General features: G+C 41.7%; 1 protein-coding gene across 6 annotated transcripts in view; it reads right to left on the minus strand.

Moving 5' to 3' along the window:
- The window catches only part of IWS1 (interacts with SUPT6H, CTD assembly factor 1), a 47,404-nt gene extending 40,660 nt beyond the window's left edge, over window positions 1-6,744 (minus strand). For 4 of the 6 annotated variants that reach the window (XR_011074164.1, XM_068545303.1, XM_068545301.1 and 1 more), the window contains exons 1-2: window positions 6,438-6,744; window positions 3,956-4,074 (exon numbers count right to left, since the gene is read on the minus strand). Coding sequence is in view for 5 of the 6 variants with exons in the window: in XM_068545303.1 (XP_068401404.1) it covers window positions 3,956-4,074; window positions 6,438-6,471 (153 nt within the window). In the remaining variant the exon portion in view is untranslated. The remainder of the gene's footprint in view (window positions 1-3,955; window positions 4,075-6,437) is intronic. The other 2 variants (XM_068545302.1, XM_068545306.1) reach the window with 1 other exon arrangement.
- Between the last annotated feature and the right edge of the window lie 15,269 nt (window positions 6,745-22,013).

Here is a 22,013-nt window from a genome sequence, read left to right on the forward strand (position 1 = left end):
ATGTTTCTTTGGATATGTCTCCTCAGGAAAGGGAAACAAAAGCTAAAGTAAACAAAGGAACTATATCAAACTAAAAAGTCTGCATAGCAAAGGAAACTATCAACAAAACAAAAAGGCCGCCTACTTAATAGAATAAAATATTTGCAAAAAATATATCTGATAAGGGGTTAATATCCAAAATACACAAAGAATTCATACAACTCAACATTAAAAAAACAAATAACCCAATAACAAAATGGGCAGAGGATCTGAATAGACATTTGGCCAAAGAAGACATACAGATCGCCAACAGACACATGAAAAGATCACTCATCATCAGGGAAATGCACGTCAAAGCTACAATATCACCTCACACCAGCTCTTATCAAAAAGACAAGAAATAAGAAGTGTTGGGGAGGATGGGGAGGAAAGGGAACATTTGTGCACTGTTGGTGGGAATGTAAACTGATGCAGCAAATGTGAAAAACAGTAGCAGCAACTTAAATGTCCATCAATTGACAAATGGATAAACAAAATGTGGGATCTCCAAAGAATGGAATATTACTGATCACAAAAAGGAATGAAGTACTGATACATGCTACAACTTGGATAAACATTGAAAGCATTAAGTGAAAGAAGCCAGTCACAAAAGACCACATGTTATGTAATTCCATTCATATGAAATGTCCAGAACAAGGAGGGGTTGGGGGGTGGGGGTGATAAGGAGGTAACAGCTAAAGGGTTTCTCTTCAATGTGATGAAAATATTCTAAAATTGACTATGGTGATGGCTGTACTACTGTGAATATACTAAAGACCACTGAATTGCATACTTTAAAATGGGTGAATTGCATGGTATGTAAATTTATCTCAATAAAGATATTTGGGGGAAAAAAAAGGTGATATTTTTAAAGGTCAAATTTGACACAAAAATCCATGATGAACAAAATATCAAAATTTAAATACTAGCATACATATGAATAAGTCTTCTTTTGCTTCAGGCTCCAATATGGACCAGTAAAGCACTGTTACTGATCCTGACTTTAAGATTTTGATTTTTTTCATCATATTTTTTGCATTAAGTTTTAAAATATTATCTTGATCTTTTTTAACAGTTTCCTTAGAGATCTAAAGAAACACATGCAGAATGAGTACTATAGATAAAATGAATTAAAAAACAAACCAAAAAAACAAACCACAACTAGCCTGAACTCCAAAATGCAAACAGGAAAAACATTATTTGGAAAAATCATGTTGTGAGTACCATCTTGCAGCAGGCAAAACAATGCCCCCACAAAAGATGTCCACATCCTAATCCCCAGAACGTGTAAATAAGCAAAAGGGATGTGCAGATGTAATTAAGGATAGGAAGATTACCCTGGATTATCTGAGTAGGCCCAGTATAATCACGAAGGGTCCTCATGGGAGGGAGGCAGGAGGGTCAGAGTAAGAGACAGACATGTGAGGACACAAACAAAGGTCTGAGAGATTTAAAGATGCGACAGTTCTAGCTTTGAAGGTGGAGGAAGAAGCCATATGCCAATGAGTGCAAGTGGCCTGTAGAGCTAGAGAAGGCAAGAGAGCAGATTCTCCCTTAGAGAAGGAACACAGCCCTGGTGCCACCTTCATTTTAACCCAGTGAGACCCACTTTGAACTTCTGACCTCCAGAATTGTAAGAAACAAATCTCTGTTTTTTTAAGCCACTAAATTTGTATCAGGTTGTTATGGCAGCAATAGGAAACTAATACACATCTTTTAAGTTTGGGGGCTATAACCTGCACTGCTCCATTTAATATAACTGTACTCTTTCAAGGGTACAATTGGCACTCAAACTACTAGAAGTTTAGCAAATTAGGATAACCCTCCTGGAGGGGAAAATCTACGAAAAGCACAAAAATATGTTCATGGCAGACTTCATTTATAATAGCTAAACAGTCTAAATGTTAATAATCAGGAAACTGTTGAATAAGTAATAGTCCATCCATATTATGAAATATTATGCAACCATTAAAAATTACACTTAGTGGGAATCTTTAACGACATGCGGAAATACTTAAGTATAATGTTAAGTGAAGAGATAAAAATGTTATATTGATACGTAACATATATAGAAAAATCACAAGTAACTTAAAACGTATACATACGTTCTATAGAAAGAGAATAAAAACGCAGGAGAAATAATGTAAAAAAGTTAATAGTCATTTCTGTGACAGGAATATGCTGACTTCAATTTTCTTCTTTAAACTTTTATATGATTTCCAAATTTTCAACATGCACATTTATTTATTTAGAATCCATCTCATTAAAAAAAGTAGTTGAAAAAAAGAAAGTCAACACTACATTTATACATTTATAACTGAAGCATGAAGCCATCAGTCAATCTCCTGATGCTGCTTTCCAAAATGGAAAGTTAAGATATTATACACTAAATAAACTGTAACAATGTTTATGTTATCAAATAATTTCTACCTATCAATTACATATTAATTAGAATTTAGTCTAAATGCTTAAGAGTGTACCAAAAACTGAACGACGTCAAAATAACTAAAAGATAAGCCTTCCTCTCACTTCTGATCTCACCTGCCGCCTATTTATTCTAGCCACACGGCTCCAACCTTAGATCTTTGTTAGGAATGTTCATCCCCTACATAGACACGTGCTATTCCTTCACCTCCTTCCACGTCTTGATTCAAATGTCACTTTCTCAATAAGGCCTATGTGTACCTCCCTATTTAACACCAAAGCCTGCCCTCCACCTTGGCACCCTTCACTCTGTTCAAACTTTCTTCTTTCTCCACAGCATTTATCACCTCCTAACAAACTACAATTTTTAAAAAGAAGTGTGGAGGGCTTCCCTGGTGGCACAGTGGTTAAGAATCTGCCTGCCAATACAGGGGACACTGATTTGGCCCTGGTCCGGGAAGATCCCACATGTTGCAGAGCAACTAAGCCCATGCGCCACAACTACTGAGCCTGCGCTCTACAGCCCGCAAGCCACAACTACTGAGCCCGCGTGCCACAACTACTGAAGCCTGCACGCCTAGAGCCCATCCTCCGCAACAAGAGAAGCCACCGCAATGAGAAGCCCGCGCACCACAACAAAGAGTAGCCCCCGTTCGCCGCAACTAGAGAAAGCCCGTGTGCGGCAACGAAGACCCAATGCAGCCAAAAATAAAAAAATTAAAAAAAAAAAAAGTGTATATTGTTTAATGTCTTTCTCCCCCTGCTGGAAAATAAATCCAAGGAGAGGATTTTCGTGGCAGTGGAACCTCATTTAGTCACTCAGAAGAGCCTGACACATAGCAGGTGCTCAAAAAATATTTGTTGGATATATGAATATACTAGTGATATGTCAACGGACAGAGTCAATAATACAATCTCTAACAACTGCATCTACTACTTAAAATTGGACAATTTTCTGTGCATGTGTAGTCAAAGCAAAATATTTGGTATATTGGCCATCTTTATCATTCCTACGTTTCAGTTTGTGTTTACCAAAAACTTACAGCTGAATTATTGAAAAAGTCCCAATTTTATTTTGTTAACATTGTGCAGTACAGACTGTATAACCAGGGAAGCAAATTAAAATCATATAAATTTAATAGGTGATAACCACCATAACTTTCTATTTCAATTGATGTTTCTTCAGACTGCAAATCCGCACTGCCCCACTAAGACATCATTCTGGGAATGGGGAAGCCTAGCCAAATATCAAAGGCCTGGCCTATTTTCTGAATCAATAAGCACAGTTGAAACTGCCTAATATCCAAAATGGGACTCAATCAATACTTATTTCCCTGTGATTTCATAAGTAACCAGACGATCCCTATTTATTTACTTTGAAAGCCGTGCTCTATCATTTTTGAAGGGGTTGAAGCCTAGACCCTAAGACAGGCTCTCTACAACTCCTAAATAAAACAGGTCTCATAGAATGTGCAAGGGAGAAGCCTCCCCAAAGATGTTGTTTAGCCAATACCTCTGAATGACGCTCTACACTTCCAGGGTCTGATCCAGAGTGCTGCTCATTTACATCCTCCTCAACGTCTGACCCTGAATCCCGTTCATCCTGTACTGGGGTAGCGCCACCATCATCTGCTTAAAAATAAAACAAAAACCCACTTAAGGTGTAAGATGGATGACATCTACAACCGAAACGAACACAATGAATCAAGAATAACGTAAGAGCAAGGGTTACCACTGATGAAGCATAACTACTGATGCTCATTTGTGAATAAGACAACAGTACAATACTTACATAAATACCAACAATCGTAACTTGTATTGTTGACACAGGTGGCAGCGAGAATATATCATTAAAGGAAGAGGAAGCTTAATAAACATCACTAAGGACCAAGTCAACAAACTAATAGTGTGCACTTTATTTCAACTTTATGTTAAAATAACCGAGTCTATTTTCTCCATAGCACTTACTTACCACCTTCTGATGTACTACATGACTTTCCAAGTTAGTTTTGTTTAATGCGCTTCTCTCTTCGCTTGAAAGAAAGTGCCAAAAGAACAGCGATTTTTGGTTCGCTGCTGAATCCCTGGAGCCCAGAACACTGTCTGGTACAGTTTTTGTTTATGAATGAAGAGCACAAGGAACTCCAGTCCAGAAATAGTGTAAACTCCCTAAAGTAAAGCATATACTACTATACTATTATAAAATGAATTGCTACCTATCTTTAACCAATACTTTAAAGATACAAAGTAAAATTGTACTGAGAGGAATTTAGAGTTGTTGGAGAATATGGGAAGCCTTGGTTAGGAGTTTACTAAAAATAATTAAATTTTTTTTTAAATTTATTTACTTATTTATTTTTGGCTGTGTTGGGTCTTCGTTTCTGTGTGAGGGCTTTCTCTAGTTGCGTCAAGTGGGGGCCACTCTTCATCGCGGTGCGCGGGCCTCTCACTATCGCGGCCTCTCTTGTTGCGGAGCACAGGCTCCAGGCGCGCAGGCTCAGTAGTTGTGGCTCACGGGCCTAGTTGCTCCACGGCATGTGGGATCTTCCCAGACCAGGGCTCGAACCCATGTCCCCTGCATTGGCAGGCAGATTCTCAACCACTGCACCACCAGGGAAGCCCAATAAATAAATTTATAAAAATGAAGCACTCAACTACAGGAAAATCAGTATCATACTAATCAGCTTCTCTACTTAGCTAAGGAGTAAAAATATATATATATTTAATATTTAATATTCTTATTATATAGTCATAATAAAAAATTCTGAAGTGTAACGAAAACTTGCGCTTCAATGGTTGGAATATGGGGGAAAGAGGGCACAGAAGAGGCTAAGACCCTGTCCTAGCATAATAGGAAGTCGTTACACAATGCCTAAAAATGATGCAACGAGATAGCATAAATTAGGAATACAGGGATGGACGTCAAAAAATGGCTAAAAAAATGAAAAGTCAGGAAATTGCTAACTTTTCATGTCTTTCAGCACGTTATATACACATATTACATATGATTACTTATTTAAAAGTAATTTAAAAATACAAATAAACTGACAACTATTTTGAAAACATCAGGAAAGCAAAGCAAAACAGCAGTATGTGTTTGGAAACGTGTTTGCAGTTTAAAGCAAAACAGCAGTATGTGTTTGGAAACGTGTTTGCAGTCACTACTATTCGCCGTCACATAATAAGGAATCGAAGTGAACTCAAAACACAACGGAGTAATTAACGCTTAGAAAATTATTTAAGCCCTTTTGATAGAGAATACTAAATGGAACTAGGACACAATAGGAAAGCAAAAGCAACGTTTTTATTCCCCACGAGGTTCTGCCTTATTCGTCTTTGGATCTCCGCTGGCTAGCACGGTGTTAGCAGAGAGGGGCCCCGTGTTTACACACTAAACAGGAAAAGAAAGGAGAACTTCAGTGAGGAGAAAGGGGAAAGATGTCAAGGTGAAGGAAAGGAACAAAAATCGCTAGTAAGCCCCAGAGGAACACGCCTTATTCTAAAATATGTATACAACTCAAATTTGGGTCCTACGTGTTCTTTAATGGGAGAAACTAGTTTGCAGGCGAGATCAAACTAGTCCCAACTCCTAGTGAAAAGTCTAGATAAGATCCTGCAACCCCACTGAACAGCTAACTCCCTCGGATTCTCGAAAATCACTCTCAACTCCTGAAAAAAATCCCCTATCAGGAGACCTTCCCTCGTACTTTGCACACAGTGTCTGATGTATGGCTCCCTGTTGCAGCGACGTCCTTCGCCGATTCAGAAGACAGCTGTCCATCTAGAATCCCCTCTCCGAGGTTCTAACTTCGGGGGCCGCAGCCCGTCGGCTGGCTCTCAGCGCTCAGCCTCACTCCACGTTAGACCCAGTCCGCGGAGGGAACGTCTCCGGGGCGTCCCTCCCCTCCCCACCCCTCCCCCGCGGGAGTGCGAGGCCAAGCCCGGCCAAGTAACCGCTCCGCCCCCCAGCCCTGTCCCCTAGGTCCGGGCCCCACCTGACTGGTCGCCGCTGTAATATTCCGAGTCCATGGCAGGCGGCTCTCGGCGGGGAGTGTCTGCGCCCCGCGCCGCCCCTGTCACCTCCTTCCCGGCGCTGTGACCACCGACGGCGCGGCGCGGTGCTCAGAGGCTCCCGCCCGACTAGAGGCCTTGGAGGCTGCGGAGAGTAAGGCAGCAACAGCTGCAGACGCGAACACTTCGACCTAGAAAGCCCCGGCAGAAGAGGCCATACCCGGCAGGCTGGCAAGGTGTGTAGGTCAGCGCACTACTTCCCAAAAGCACCTCTACGGCCAAAATGGCGCCTGCCCCCGACCGTCAAAAGAATTCAGTGCGCAGGCGCCGTCACCTGTCATCCGGCCAATGAGAAGCCGCAACGGTAATGACGCACGACACGACCGGAAAGGAGACTACTGGGAAAATTGAGCGGGAGCCGCGGCTGCGGTTAAAACCTTCCCTTGGAGGAACCTGGTCCGTTCCCCATGGAGATGATAATGTTACTATATGGGTTCTCCGTCCGCGCCTTGTTTGAGGACCTTCTAATTTACTCTTCTGAAAAATGAAGACCGGCTAAAATTAAATTTTCCATCATACGGAAATTAACTGTCGTTCCCATCATGCAGCGAGGCGCTTGATTCCCGCCCTTAGTACGGGGAGGAAGTGGCGTATTGCCCTCTGGGACTTGTAGTTCGAAGCCTGGCGAGGTACGATGAGTTATTAAGTGGCGTGATCAAAAGGGCCTCTTTTCAAGGCATTTTTCTTCCTTTCTTTTTTAAAATAACGACTTAACTTTCATCTTAAAAAGCCATTTGGTCAACAATACGAAGTACAGGTTTTTGCTTCCAGAAGAGTCCGCCCTAATGAAATCTTGAGGAAGTCACACTGTTGAACTTTACTTGAGCACTATATGCTCCCTGGAAACAACAATGGTTAGAAACTTCCTGACCTGTCAATGTTCCCAGAACGGCTCACTGTAAAGAACAATCCTTGTCCCTATCTCTTAGGTAAAACTCACTCTCCACCCTTTTTCATGAGTCCTGTAAGACTTACAGAAGACCCCCTTGTTTACCCGTGACAAGGCCAAAGACCTGTCCCCATTTTTCTGATCCTGCTCGTAAGGGCGGACTCAGATCCTCAAACTTCCTGTTAAAATCTTTGCCCTCTAAAACTAGCTAGATACGGAGATAAATATTTTCTGTTCACTTGACTGATTGAAACTTCTGATTGCAAATCAATCCCGATTGTAAATCATCACACCTTCCTCCCTATGAAAGCCTAAGACAAAACCACACAACCTAGACATTCTGATCTTCATATCTGGTGTGCTCTCCCTATTGCAATACCCCCAAATACAGTCTTATTTCTTTGCTTGTTTCTTTTTCTCTTCAATAGAGAGGGCAATGTTACTACCTTTGGATTGGAGGAGGGCCAGAGGAGGTATAAGCAAATGTTCCCCAGCAGGTATAGAGTTGCAGAATTAGGGCCTTTTGTTAGTGACAAAACATACATCTTGAACTGGATTTCTGGGCATGCCTAGCCTGCTGTAAGGCCTCATGTGGTGCCCTGAAAGGTCCATCTCCTACCTTGGAGTTGAGATATGTGAAATCCCTGATGCTAGCTTTGCTATGAATTCTCAAAATGCCTTTAAGTGAAGACACATTCCAGCTTTGATAATCCTGGAGCCCTTTGTTAGCCGGTCAGAATATGCTGGCAGAACCCAGTTCTAGGCTCCAGAAAAGGATATGAAAAGAGAAGGAAGAGAGAGGGAGGGTTTCTCTGGAAATTGTCATTTTCTTGCAAGAGAGTTCATGGGCATTCTTTCCCCTGTATAGTGGAAACCAGCTTTGAAATCCAAGTCTGCCCCTTCAGCTGTAAGAATGACATCTTCTCAGGCTGTTGTGAGAATTATAAGGGAAAGGAATTAATGGTGCCTGGAACCAAAGATGCAAAATTAAAATATTCATTTCCTTCCATTTAATAGAAGAGGCCCCAGGATCTAAGCTCTCTTCTAAAGAGAGTGCGTGGGATTGTACCTGTGTAATAAGGCAAGGTGAATAGGGCAGAAGTCCAGGAAGAGGTTAAATGAAAGGGAACCCAGTGCAAATCCTGCCAATAAAGAACTTGTAATTTCACCAAAGGTACAAGACCAACAGCCGCGAAAGTAATTGGGCTAAACGATGTAATTACAAGAGGATAATTGCTGGATTTTAACATAAAGATTCTAATTGTCCTGGCAGTTTGGAGAATGGAGAGATAGAAGTGAACTGAACACACAGTAATGTGCGGAGCCCCAGAAGGCTGTAAGGAAGTGTCAGATCTATTTTTTGTACTCAAGAAGCCATTAACTTAGTGAGACAGGACAAACTTTTTGAAATAAACATAGAGTCTTAGTTAAAGCATTGTGCTTGTAAATACAAACACAGCTCCAGGAAAGTTTTCCAGAGTCCCTTTTCACCAGCTAGCTGTCCTTCAGAGCCCCAAATGGAGAAATCCTGGAGCAGCACAGATGTGCTTTTCTGAGTCTTGGCTGCCTTGCATCTTGGAGACCACCATCTCTCCAATCCTCATTCCTCTCTCCAGTCCCAGCACAGCTGGTCCATGCTGGTGGTGGTAGAGAGGCTCACAGGGGGGAGGCTGTTTTTCCCACCAAGGATACTAAGGACAAAGAAGAGAGGAAGGGAGAAGTGACCTTGCAGCCATCCAGAACTCTCTTTCCCTTGGCTGATAACCCAGAGACATACAAGATTTATCTGGCCAGCCTTTTGAGACACTGTAACTTGATGAACATGTCTGGGAGTGAAATGTCACACACTATAAAGAACAGCCTGGCACTGGCAGAGCTGCATACTGGGGGCTCAGAGATCTGGGTTCTGGGTCAAGCTCTGAGCTTATTGTGTCAAATGAGGGAGTTGGATCAGAAGATTTCAAGGCACCTTAATTTCATTATTCTACGTCAGAGAAACCAGGCCTCCAAGTCTGAGCTGCCTTCTTGTGCTTGAGCCACTAGAGGGCCCTGACGGTGAAGAAATGAATGAAACAAGTGCGTTCTAAGCCTGCTCCCCAGGTCTGTGCACTGTTCTCACACCCGAGCCCCATGACTCACTAGGACACATGCAAGATGTGTCCTGCGAAGTCGCTTGTAATATTGAAAAGTGGGACTCACTTGAAAGCCCATTAATAGAGGATAATGAATCACTAAACATCAGTACCATGGCATTCCACACCACCACTAATACAATTGAATTGAGTCTTTAGCTCTCACATGGAAGGATCTCCACAATATATGAAGTGAACAAAACAGTCATAGAATACTATAAATAGTATAACATTATTTATGTGAACAACCAAAACAGCAAACAAAAACCCAACCTAAGAATTCCTTCATAAAAATAGAGGGAAAAGAACTTTCCAACAAAGATTGAAAGCTAAAGGCCATAAAAGGCTGAAAATTTTGACTAAACATAAAAACTTCAAAAAATAATAAAATAAGTGTAAAAACATATGCGTGGCACAATCAACACACCATTATCAAAACCAAAAGATAAATGATTAGGAAGTTAAAAAAATTTTTTTTCAACTCATATCATAGACCAAAGGGCTAATCTCCCTAATGAATATAGAGCCCCTAGAAATCAATAAGACTAATAACTCAATAGAAAAATGGGCAAAGGATATGACAATTCACAAAAGAGAAAAACAATTTTATAAGGAACAAGGTTTTTTTAAATAAATTTATTTATTCCTTTATTTATTTTTGTCTGTGTTGGGTCTTCGTTGCTGCACGTGGGCTTTCTCTAGTTGCAGCGAGCGGGGGCTACTTTTCGTTGCGCTGCACCGGCTTCTCATTGCGGTGGCTTCTCTTGTTGTGGAGCACAGGCTCTAGGTGCATGGGCTTCAGTAGTTGTGGCTCGAGGGCTCAGTAGTTGGGACGCATGGGTTTTGTTGCTCTGCGGCATGTGGGATCTTCCCGGACCAGGGATCGATGCCATGTCCCCTGCATTGGCAGGTGGATTCTTAACCACTGTGCCACCAGGGAAGTCCCGAGAAAATTTTAATGGCTTTAAGACGCATGAAAATATATCCTAAAGTAAGATAAAAGCAAATTAAAATCATATTGAGATACAAATTTTCACTTCTCAGATTGCAAAAATCTGATAACATTCCATTTGTGAGGCTATGGAGAAAGAAGCCCTCTCATAGGGTGCTGGTGGGAGTATGTTGGTGTAGCTCCCTACAGAAAGCAACCTAGCAATGTTTATAAAAATTACAAATGCATATGCCCTTTAGCCTAGCAATTGCACTTCAGAAAATGTATCCTATAAATATACTTTATTATGTGCAAATAATGTATCTACAAAATTATTCATTGCAGCACTATTTGAAAAATACTGTAAATAACCTAAATGTCCAAACAGGAATGATCACAAAATTATGATACATCTGTACAATGGAATGTTACGTAGCTATAACAAAAAACAAGAAAACTCTCTATGTACTGATATATGAAAGATTTCTAAGCTGTGAAAAAATGCAAAGTGCAAAAGAGTATGCCATCTTTTGTGAAAAGGGGAGGAGAACATATATTTATTGTTACTTGTAACTATATTTTTTAAATTTGAAAATCGTATAAAAAACAAAATATTGGTTGTCTGTCGGGGGAAGGGAGGACAAGGAAAGAGGGTGGGAATACGTTTTTAAGGTTTTTAATAAACACATAACATTTACTCTTGCTCCACGTGATAACTCCTGTACAACTCTATTTAATTTTGTCATGTTATATCTGTGAAAACTGATAAGCAGAAGCCTCATTTAAAATGGAGTCAGAAGGTCAGAAAGGGGAGCTCTTATGCCCTACTGCTCCACATCAGTTACAGACCCGACAGAAAGAAGTATCTTTGCATGTCCAACAGGAAGAAGATTACTGCTTTACTACCCAGCAGGAGGAAGGAAGAAATTTTCCTTGCCTGGCAATAGGCAGCCAATAAGAAACGGTCACACCTTAGCCAATGAAAAGCCACTACACTTCAAACTCCCAGTTTCCTCCAATGGACTCCGTTTAACAGCCCCTCCCAACGCCCCCTTCTCTATAAAGAAAATGGACCTTTCCTTTGTTCACTGGATGAGATTGCAGTTCACCATAGATTGCATGTGGCGAACTGCAATTCTTTGCTGTTCCTGAATGAACATTTTGCTGGCAAAATAACTGGCTGTTTTATTGTTTTAGATCAGCATATCAAATTAACTTCACAGCCCACTAATGGGCTTACAGCCCATAACTTGAAAACCGGAAGTGCCAGTCTCCAGTTGCCCATGGTGTGGAAGCTACCCGGACCAATATGCTATGATTGGGCCCCATCTCTAGGCCCAATGATCCAGGCAGAGATATCTTCATGGATTCTGGTCTTTCCTTTTATAGAAACCGTAGGTGTGTGCCCTGCCCTGAGCAAAGCCTCTTCAATGCACAATTATGTGTGTGGCTGAATAATTATTCAAGTTAAGGACTCTTTGTTTTTGTTTTGTTTTAGTTTGTTTTGGTTTTGGTTTTGGCTTGTGGTGAGCACCATATCACTGGAAGTGTGGGAGCAGAGACTGCCAGTGTATCATAAAGGGGTTCAGCTTTGGAACCATGGTTGGACCAAGTGACCTTCACAGCCTTTTTTTAAAATATTTTTTTATATTAGTAAAAATATATATATAACACAAAACTTGCCATTTTATCTATTTTTAAGTGTACAATTCACTGGCATTAACTACATTCATAATGTTATGTAACCATCACCAAATATTTCCAAAAATTTTCATCATCCCAAACAGAATCTCTGTACCCATTGAACAATAACTCCCCATTTTCCCTTACCCACAGCCCCTAGTAACTTCTAATCTACTTTCTTTCTCAGTGAATATGCCTATTCTAGATATTCCATACAATATTTGCCCTTTTGTAACTGGCTTATTTCACTCAGCATATTTTCAAGGTTCATCCATGTTGTAGAATGTGTCAGAACTTCATTTTTTTATCGCTAAATAATATTCAATTGTATGTATATACCACATTTCGTTTATCCATTCTTCTGTTGATGAACACTTGAATAGTTGTCATCTTTTGGCTACTGTGAATAATACTGCTAGGAAGAGCAAAATTGCAATACAAAATCAACACTCAAAGATTAATTTTTTTCTATACACTAGTAATGAACAATCTGAAAAGGAAATTAAGAAAACAATTCTATTTATAAGAGCATCAAAAAGAATAAAATGCTTAGGAATATAGTTAACCAAGGAAGTGGAAGACTTGTGCACTGAAAATATAAAACATTGCTAAGAACAATTAAAGAAGATATAAATAAATAAAAAGCTATCTCATGTTCATGGATTGGAAGACTTAATATTGTTAAGATGGTAATACTACCCCAAATGATATACAGATTCAGTGTAATCCCTATCGTAATCCCAATAGTGTTTTTTTTTTTCAGAAGTGGAAAAACCTGTCCTAAAATACATATGCAATTGCAAGGAATTCCTGAAGAGTTAAAACAATTTTGAATAAGAGAAAAGGTGGGGGACTTTCACTTTTTGATTTCAAAATTTACTACAAACCTTCATTAATCAAAACAGTGTGGCATTGGCATAAGGATAGACATATAGACCAATAGAATAGAATTGAGAATCCAGAAATAAACCCTCACATCTATAGCCAACTGATTTTTGACAAGGGTGCCAAGACTGTTCAGTGGAGAAAGAACAGTCTCTTCAACAAATGGTGACAGGAAAACTGGACATCAACCTACCAAAAAAATGAAGTTGGACCCTTATCTTATACCGTATACAAAAATTAATTCAAAATGGATCAAAGATCTAAATGTAAGGGCTAAAGGTACAAAACTTTTAGAAGAAAACATACAAGCAAATCTACGTGACCTTAGATTTAACGATGGTTTCTTAAATATGACACCAAAAGCATAGGCAATAACAACAAAAATAGATAAAGTGGACTTGGTTCAAACTAAAAACTTCTGTACATCAAAGGAGCACTCTCAAGAGAGTGAAAAGACAACCCACAGAATAGGAGAACATTTTTGCAAATCATATATCTGATAAGGGCTTAATATCTAAGATATAAGAAGAACTACAATTCAGTAACAAGAGGACAAATAGCCCAATTCAAAAATGGGCAAAGGACTTGAGTAGACATTTCTCCAAAGAAGATATAAATACAAGTGGCCAATAAACGCATGAAAATATGCTCAGCATCATTGGTCATTAGAAAAATGCAAATCAAAACCACAGTGGGATACCATGTCGCACCAACTAGAATGGCTGTAATCAAAATAATAGAAACCAACAAGTGTTGGTGAGGCTACAGAGAAATTGAAATCTTTATACAGTTGCTTGTGGGAATGTAAAATTGTGGAGCCACTGTGAAAAAAATTGGCCATCCCTCAAAAAGTTAGACATAGGATTACCATATGACCCAACAAATCTAATCCTTGGTATGGATCCCAAACAATTGGGCTCAAATGGATTTTTTGTTTTTTAATACATTTAAAATTTTGGAATAATTTTAGATTTACTGAAAATTTGCAAAGATAGTTTAATTTCCATATATCCCTCATCCAGGTTCCCTTAATATTAATAACCTACATTACCATTTGTCGTTACTTTTGTCAAAAGCCAGAAACCAACACTGATACATACCATTAACTAAACTCTAAACTTTATTTATTTATTTTTCAATATTATTTATTTATTTTTGGCTGCATTGGGTCTTTGCTGCTGCCAGCGGGCTTTCTCTAGTTGCGGCACACGGGCTTCTCATTATGGTGGCTCCTCTTGTTGCGCAGCATGGGCTCTTGGCACGCAGGCTCAGTAGTTGTGGCTCGCGGGCCCTAGAGCGCAAGCTCACTAGTTGTGGTGCAGGGGCTTAGTTCCTCCGCGGCAGGTGGGATCTTCCCGGACCAGGGCTCGAACCCATGTCCCCTGCATTAGCAAGCGGATTCTTAGTCACTGAGCCACCAGGGAAGTCCCTAAACTTTATTTAAATTTCAACAGTTTTTCTACTAATGTCCTTTCTTTGTCCTAGGACCCCAACCAGGATACCACATTGCCTTTAACCGTCTCCTTAGTCTCCACTGGTCTATGACAGTTTCTCAAGCTTCCCTTGTTTTTCATGATCTTGACAGTTTTGAGGCATCCTGGAAAAACAGTGTGTAGATTACAGCAGTCCCCAACCTTTTTGGCACTTGGGACCAGTTTCGTGGAAGACAATTTTTCCATGGTGGTTGGGGGGATGGTTCAGGCAGTAATGCGAGCAATGGGGAGCGATGGGGAGGGGCAGGTGGAGCTTCGCTTCGCTTGCCCACTGCTCACCTCCTGCTGTCCTGCCCAGTTCCTGACAGTCCGCGGACCACTACCAGTCCGCAGCTGGGGGGTTGGGGACCCCTTGTGTAGAATGTCCCTCGATTTGGTTTGTCTGATACTTTTCTCATGATTAGACTGGGGTTATGGGTTTGGGAGAAGAATACCACAGAGGTGAAATACCCTCTCATTACAGCATATGAATATGACATATCACAGGAGATGTTAAAACTTGATCACTTGGTATATTAGTCTGCTAGGGATGCTGTAACAAATACCACAGGCTGGGCAGCTTAAACAACAGGGATTTGTTTTGTCACAGTTCTGGCAGCGGAGAGTTCAAGAACAACGTGGCAGCAGGGTTGGATTCTTCTGAGGATTCTTTCCCTGGCTTGTAGATAGCTGCCTTTTCCCATTGTCTCTGCCTTGTCCCTCTTCATGTCTGTGTAATAATCTCTTAAAGGTATCAGTCAGATTGGAATAGGGCTCTACCCTAATGACCTTGTTTAACCTTAATTATTACTTCCTTAAAGGTCCTATCTCCACATACAGTTCCACAATGGGCCTCCTCAAGACCCTGGTCTTCCTTTTGTCTCTAATAGTCTGGGTTTATTTAACAGAAGATACAAATTAAAAGAAGATTTAGGAGAAGTTACTAGGAGTTGTAATCTCTAGTTTTAGGGACTATGCAGAAAAAAAAAAGTTGTTTTTTTCAAAACTAGTTTAAAGTAGCAGTGAGTGAGTTTTCCTGGATTATTTGACACATTTTCCGGGGCTCTGGATGGTAAATACATACCAGCACTGAGAGCAAATCCTGCCCTGCCCACACAGTTTGCTTCCAGCTGACCTGCAGTTCCCTCAGCCAGCAAGTGGTGGGTGACAATTCCTCTCCACCTTGCCGGCTTCAGGTATGAGAATAAATGGGATCAATACCATGGCTCCCTGCCCAAAGGGGGCTGCAGTTTCACTGGACATACAAGCTAATGGTCCTGAAACAATTATGGTTGAGATGGCATAATTACTGGAAGCTTAGTCATTACTCAAATTTCTGGGTGTGAATACTGGCTCTGTCACTTTCTAGCTTGTGACCTTGGACAAATTGTGTAACCTCTCTGTGCTTAAACAGCCTCATCTATAAGTTGGGGATATTAGTAGTATTTATCTCATAGAGTTATGAGGATTAAATGTGTTTATGTATAAATAATGATTCCTGGGAGATATAGATATATATATATATATATATATATATATAATACATATATATTAGTTATTATCATTATTATTATCAGGCACTGTGAAGATACAAAAAAACTAACATATAATTCTTGCCTGGAGAAACTTACAATCCATCAGAAGTCCTACTCTGAAAAAAAAATACATGGTAACAGGTAAATCATGTGATCTGAGTAACGAGCGCCTTAGAAATTAAAAGGTGGGCGAGGCTAGAGTGAACTGTAGCAGTCAGGGCCAACTTCCTGGGAGAGGAGTATTTGTGATGGTATTTGAAAGACAAAGGCCGATTTGGATGGGAGAGGGATCATGTTTTAATTATGGAAGGTTAACTATTACAACAACAACAAATTTTAGTGGCTTGAAACAAAAAAATTATTTCTTGCTCTTGTAAATGGGCAGTGGGGTCAGTGGTGGTACTCTGCACCCTGGAGTCATTCAGAAACCCAGGCTCTTTCCACATTGTGGCTCCACCATCCCCTAGGGCCTCAGAATCCACTCCTGGATGCTCTGCATGCCACCAGCAGAGGGGAGAAGAGAGACAGTGCAGAATGGCACAGGAGGTTTTAACGGGCCGGGCCTGGAAGTGAAGCATATTACTTACGCTCATTCTGTGGCCGATCCTAATCATGAGTGAGGCTGAAAAGAGCATCCCAGCTGTGCGAACAGGAGGACACACAGAGCATTTGGTGCACACAGAGCATTTCAGCCAGAGGTAAGATGCCAGCATCCTAATGCTTCTTTTTTCAGAAATAAAGCTCTTAGCAATGGGCCTCTCACCCTCAACCTCTTCCAAGAGCTGTACAAAGTATTATTATCATCATCAAAATCAGCATCATTTAACTGGTTATTGAGCTGCCACATAATCAGCTTTTGCTTTCCCCTTCCACTACTTCAGCCTCCCCAGGGAAATCATATTAGTCACAAGGATGCCATTATTCTGGTCATGGGGCAGAGGTCCCCCTGTTTACAACCAGTGGCCTGGGATTAAGTGCCAGAGCCCAAGACTGAGATTTATTCACTGGACTGCCCACAGTTCTCCAGAGAGGAGAAAATGACTCATATTTTGTGCCTGTATGGTCAGGCCACTCAAGACAGCTGTTCTCTTGCTCTCTGTACATCCCCTGCCAGACCAGTGCCTGCTTCACCTATATTCTACTCACCGGACTGACCTTCCTACATGCTTGCCTCAGGCCTCAGCTAGTGATTGTTCTTATCAAAAAGGCAGTGAGGGGCGTGTCCCTCTGCTGGTTTCCCTGGTAACTAATGAGCCAACCTGACGTCAATTTCCCCCTAGAAACTGGCCGCCACGTCCTGCCTGCTGTTCACAGCACACAGTGGGGTGTCACTCCAGGACCTTGCTTCAGACTCCCCCCATCCATTAAGCCATGGATGTCTCTGTCGCCGACTCTGGGCTCTTCCTTTGGTCTTAAAGCTGGGCAAGGGCAGGCCTTAGAGGCCTGCGGGGTGCAGTCCAACAGTGCCCCTCCTGCTGCCTAACCCTAACACTAACCCTTGGACAAACCTCTGGGCGGGTGCCTCAGATGGGTTCTGATAAAGCACAATCAGAAATGAGTCATTCCTCCTGGACAGAGATGGTAGACAACCCCCTGGCCCATCAGGACTTTGGATCTAAGCTTCGCCCAGTCTGGAAATGTCTATCTCACAGTTGCTGATCCAGGGAGGATGCAGTACTTGGGCTTCCCTGATGATACAGGCATTTCCTTGGTTTGTCAGAACCAAGATCCTCTAGGGAACACCAGTCCAATAGCCCCTGCCCTGTACCTGCTCCCCCCCCATCTTCTGAGCCATATTTTCTTGCCATTCCAGGAGGCCAATTTGGGTGTCACCTCTTCCAGGAAGACATTCCATTCTGGCTCTGTCTGGCCTCCTCTTTCTCCCAGTCTTAATTGCACTTGGACCTATGAGCTATATGTTGGTCCTCCATGGGGGCTGGGTTTTCCCCCTATTTGGAAATATTTGGAGACACTTTGATTGCACCACCAGGGGAGTGCATATAGTGGGTAGAGGCCAGGGGTGCTGCTAAAAATCCTAAAAATCCCACAGTGCACAAGACAGCTCCCCCCAATGCCCCCATAAACAATAATCTAGTCTGAAGTGTCAACAGTACCAAGATTGAGAAACTCTGAACTACCCAGATAGAATGTTTTCTGTGACCTACACTCCTGTACTGTGAATAACTGTTTCTGGGGAAACATTTAAGCCCTGCTTTTCCCCAGATATTTTTCTGCCATTGCACTTTGGAGATCACTGAAATGAAAGGCGAAAGGGCCTTCAGACCCTGAGCTAGGACGAGCAAATTGGAGAAGCACCTTCCCTGAAGAATCTCTAAAAATGGAAGTCTTATCTGTCTTTGAGGGAGGGGAGGGAGTCCAGGTTTGTTTGAGGGCTGGTGTGGTGTAATGTAGTGCAGTGAGCACTGGCCCTGGAGTCAGGTAGACCTCGGTTCAAATCTTGCCCCTGCCACTTTTACCCATGTGACCTAGGCAAGTTTCTTAACTTCTTTGGTTTTAATTTTCTTACTGTGAAATGAGGATAAACACCCCAAATTTGTAGGGTTTTTGATGAGGGTGGAATGGGTTCACATGCAATGAAGCCAGTATACCAAAAGCACTCATTAAATGCTCATTCTCTTTGAGACCAAGAATTATAAAATTCTCTAAACAGTCACTCTGTCACAGAGGTCTATGCTTACTACTGTGCTATTTTATAGTGTTAATGGATAACTTGGTTGCTGTAGACCGGATGGGAAGATCGGGGTTACCAGGAAACAAACCACTTCAGGTCGCTCTATGGTGTGTTGGCAGAGCTGAAATGAAATACTCACTGTGCTCTGTTTTAGTTGCTATGGTGATACTACAATGGGTTTGATCATTGGACAGAAATGGAATGAAACATAGGTTGTCCCATGGAGGCATTTTGGCTCAAGTCAGAAGCACATTCTTCTTTTTGTTTGTTTTTTTCCTTGGACTTACATTTTATAATGTGTATAATACAAATATTAACTTTCATCATCTTTTCATATTTTTATTTGTGGCAGGCAAATATTATTTACAACACACACACACACACACACACACACACACACACGTACACACACAGCTCCCTGCATCTTGAGGAGGATCCAGGTAACTGGAGTGTCCAAATTGTCTTTTGTTTGCTGGCAAGTGAGGGGTGTATGGACACAAGACCGAACAGCATGGAGGTGGAAAGTTGAAGGGCTCCAGCAAAAACGAGGTTGGATTGGTTGCTTGGAGGAGGCGATTGTCAGCTGGTGGCCTACATGAGGGCCTGGGGCAGAACTGTGTTGAACAATGTGAATCCCACCTTCCCAACCCCAACCAAACTTCTGTCTCTCTTAGGAGACCATTAATAAACTTTCCATGTCTTGTTAATGGGGTGGATTTTTCAGGGAGGTAGAAGGGGAGAGTGCAGAGGAGTTATGAGAACACAGGCTGATTGCTGGATCCAATTATTTCTGGGTTACCTAGCTTCTCTTTCTGGGATATAAGTGCTAGGTCCCCAGATTACTAATAAAATGACAGTAAAGTAATTTAAAATTTCAGAAGACACTATAAACACCAACTTGTAATTTGTTTAGTCTAGATTCTTTTCTATGTGTAGGAATTAGAAAAGAAGCATAAAACTACATAACAATTAAAATCTGGTTTAATGAATGTCAGTTAGTCCAATTCTCATGGCCTCCTTCCAGATCCTGTTTTATGTCTGTCAGATACACATAATTATTACTCGATAACTAGGCTTTCCTGTATCATTCTAAGTGCAGTTCAATTATTATTGAGCTTTTCTTTTTCTTTTTTTAAAAAATTTATCTGTTTATTTATTTATTTATTTTTGGCTGCATTGGGGTCTTCGTTGCTGCACGTGGGCTTTCTCTAGTTGCAGCGAGCGGGAGCTACTCTTCCTTGCAGTGCGCGGGCTTCTCACTGCGGTGGCTTCTCTTGTTGTGGAGCACAGGATCTAGGCACGCGGGCTTCAGTAGTTGTGGCTCTCGGGCTCTAGAACTCAGGTTCAGTAGTTGTGGTGCACGGAATTAGTTGGTCCGCGGTATGTGGGATCTTCCCAGACCAGGGACCGAACCCGTGTCCCCTGCATTGGCAGGCAGATCCTTAACCACGGCGCCACAAGGGAAGTCCCTATTTCTTTTTCTATGATAAACTTCTTTAGAAAATAGCAATTTCAGAAATGAAAAATTTCTAAGATTATGAAGTACCATATCTAGTAAAGTCATAAATTTTGAATATTGAATAATAGAAAAGTCCATTCCTCTTGCCCACAAAAATCCAGATACATAATAATATAGTAGACTGGCTTCCTTTAAACAGGTTTGAAGACTTTAGAAATTCAAAAACTTTTCCAGTTTCTGTTGAACTCCATCTACACCCTCTGCTAGCATTTCAGGGATCTGGGCAACTGAAAGAAAATCTGGAGACAGAATCTTTTCATGCTCCTGGAATTCACCGTCTTTCTCCGACTCGGGCACGGTTCCCTCGGAGTCATCCCCGCGGGGGTCGTTCCCCTCACCGTCCAATGGTCCCCACAGACGTCGCCATGATCCAGCCGCCACGCAGTGGCCCCTCGTCGCCGGGGCCCAGAAACACGTTCTTAAAGGTTAGCGGACTATTTGCACCTTGAGGAGAATTGTGGAAGTAGCACTAGGCCATGGGAGAGCCCAGTCTGGCCACACATGTGACAGGGAAGAGCGTGCCCTGACTTCCCAGCCTCTCTTCTTGATTTCCAGGGCTTGGGGTACCTCAGCAACAGAAAACCCGAGGCTCTCGGAGAACTGCCCCTCAGCTGTCCCCTTTGAGCCCTGCCAACTGACACAGCAGTCAGGCCAGGTCCTTGAAGTTGTATGCACGCTGTTTGCTGGGAGGGAGGACTTGACGTGCCACTTGAGAAAGGTTAGCAACAAAACATTCAAGCCCCTTGTTTCAGTAAGTTCCCTTCTGCAACCTCCCTGTAATGACATAATGCAAATAAAGCTGTGAGCACAGACTTGTCCATCGCGGTGCTGCGGATGATAGTGACGGACTGGCTGCCTCCTGATGTCCATTCAGGGATGACTGCTACACGAATGATGGAGCGCTTGTAGGTTGGACCACCATGCTGTCTTCTTTTTTTTTAATTAATCTTTATTGGAGTATAGTTGATTTACAATGTTGTGTTAGTTTCTGCTGTACAGCAAAGTGAATCATTTATACATATACATATATCCACTCTTTTCTAGGTTCTTTCCCCCTGTATGCCAATACAGAGTATTGAGTAGAGTTCCCTGTGCTATACAGTAGGTCTGTACTAGTTATCTATTTTATACATAATAGAGTGCATGTGTCAATCCCAACCTCCCAATTGATCCCTCCCCACACTTTACCCCTTTGTAACCGAAAGTTTATTTTCTACATCTGTGACTCTATTTCTGTTTTGTAAATAAGTTCATTTGTACCATTTTTTTTAGATTCCACATAGAAGCGATATCATATGATATTTGTCTTTCAGCACGCTGTCTTTAAAGACTGGTGGTTAAAGTTTGGTACAGTGTCAGAAAATGCTTATGATTTAATGTCAGATGTAAAAAAAAAAAAAAAAAAAAAGCAGGAGACAAGTTTGTACGTATCCCAAATGTGTTTCTATCAAATTTTAAGACAGGCTCTGGAGAGAGATGTCTTATAAGTCATTCTGTTCTACACAGATATTCTGTTTCACTGTATTTTTTTGCAAGAGGACAGTGGAATGAGGGCTATAGAGGACCTAACCTGGTCCCGGGAGTCCCAAAGTAGGGGGCTCGCCATTTCCAGGAGCTGCTAGGATCAGCGGTGCCAATCCTGTGGGAGTGAAATGGTATCTTCCTAAACCAGAAGAGCCACCGGCCAAGTGAAGCCCCCCAGAAGCAAGCATTGGCCCAGGAACTGGGTGAGGTTTTCGGGGCCAGGAGGCTAGCTGGAGCC

Source organism: Eschrichtius robustus, chromosome 5 (genome assembly GCF_028021215.1).
Source record: "Eschrichtius robustus isolate mEscRob2 chromosome 5, mEscRob2.pri, whole genome shotgun sequence".
NCBI lineage: Eukaryota > Metazoa > Chordata > Mammalia > Artiodactyla > Eschrichtiidae > Eschrichtius > Eschrichtius robustus.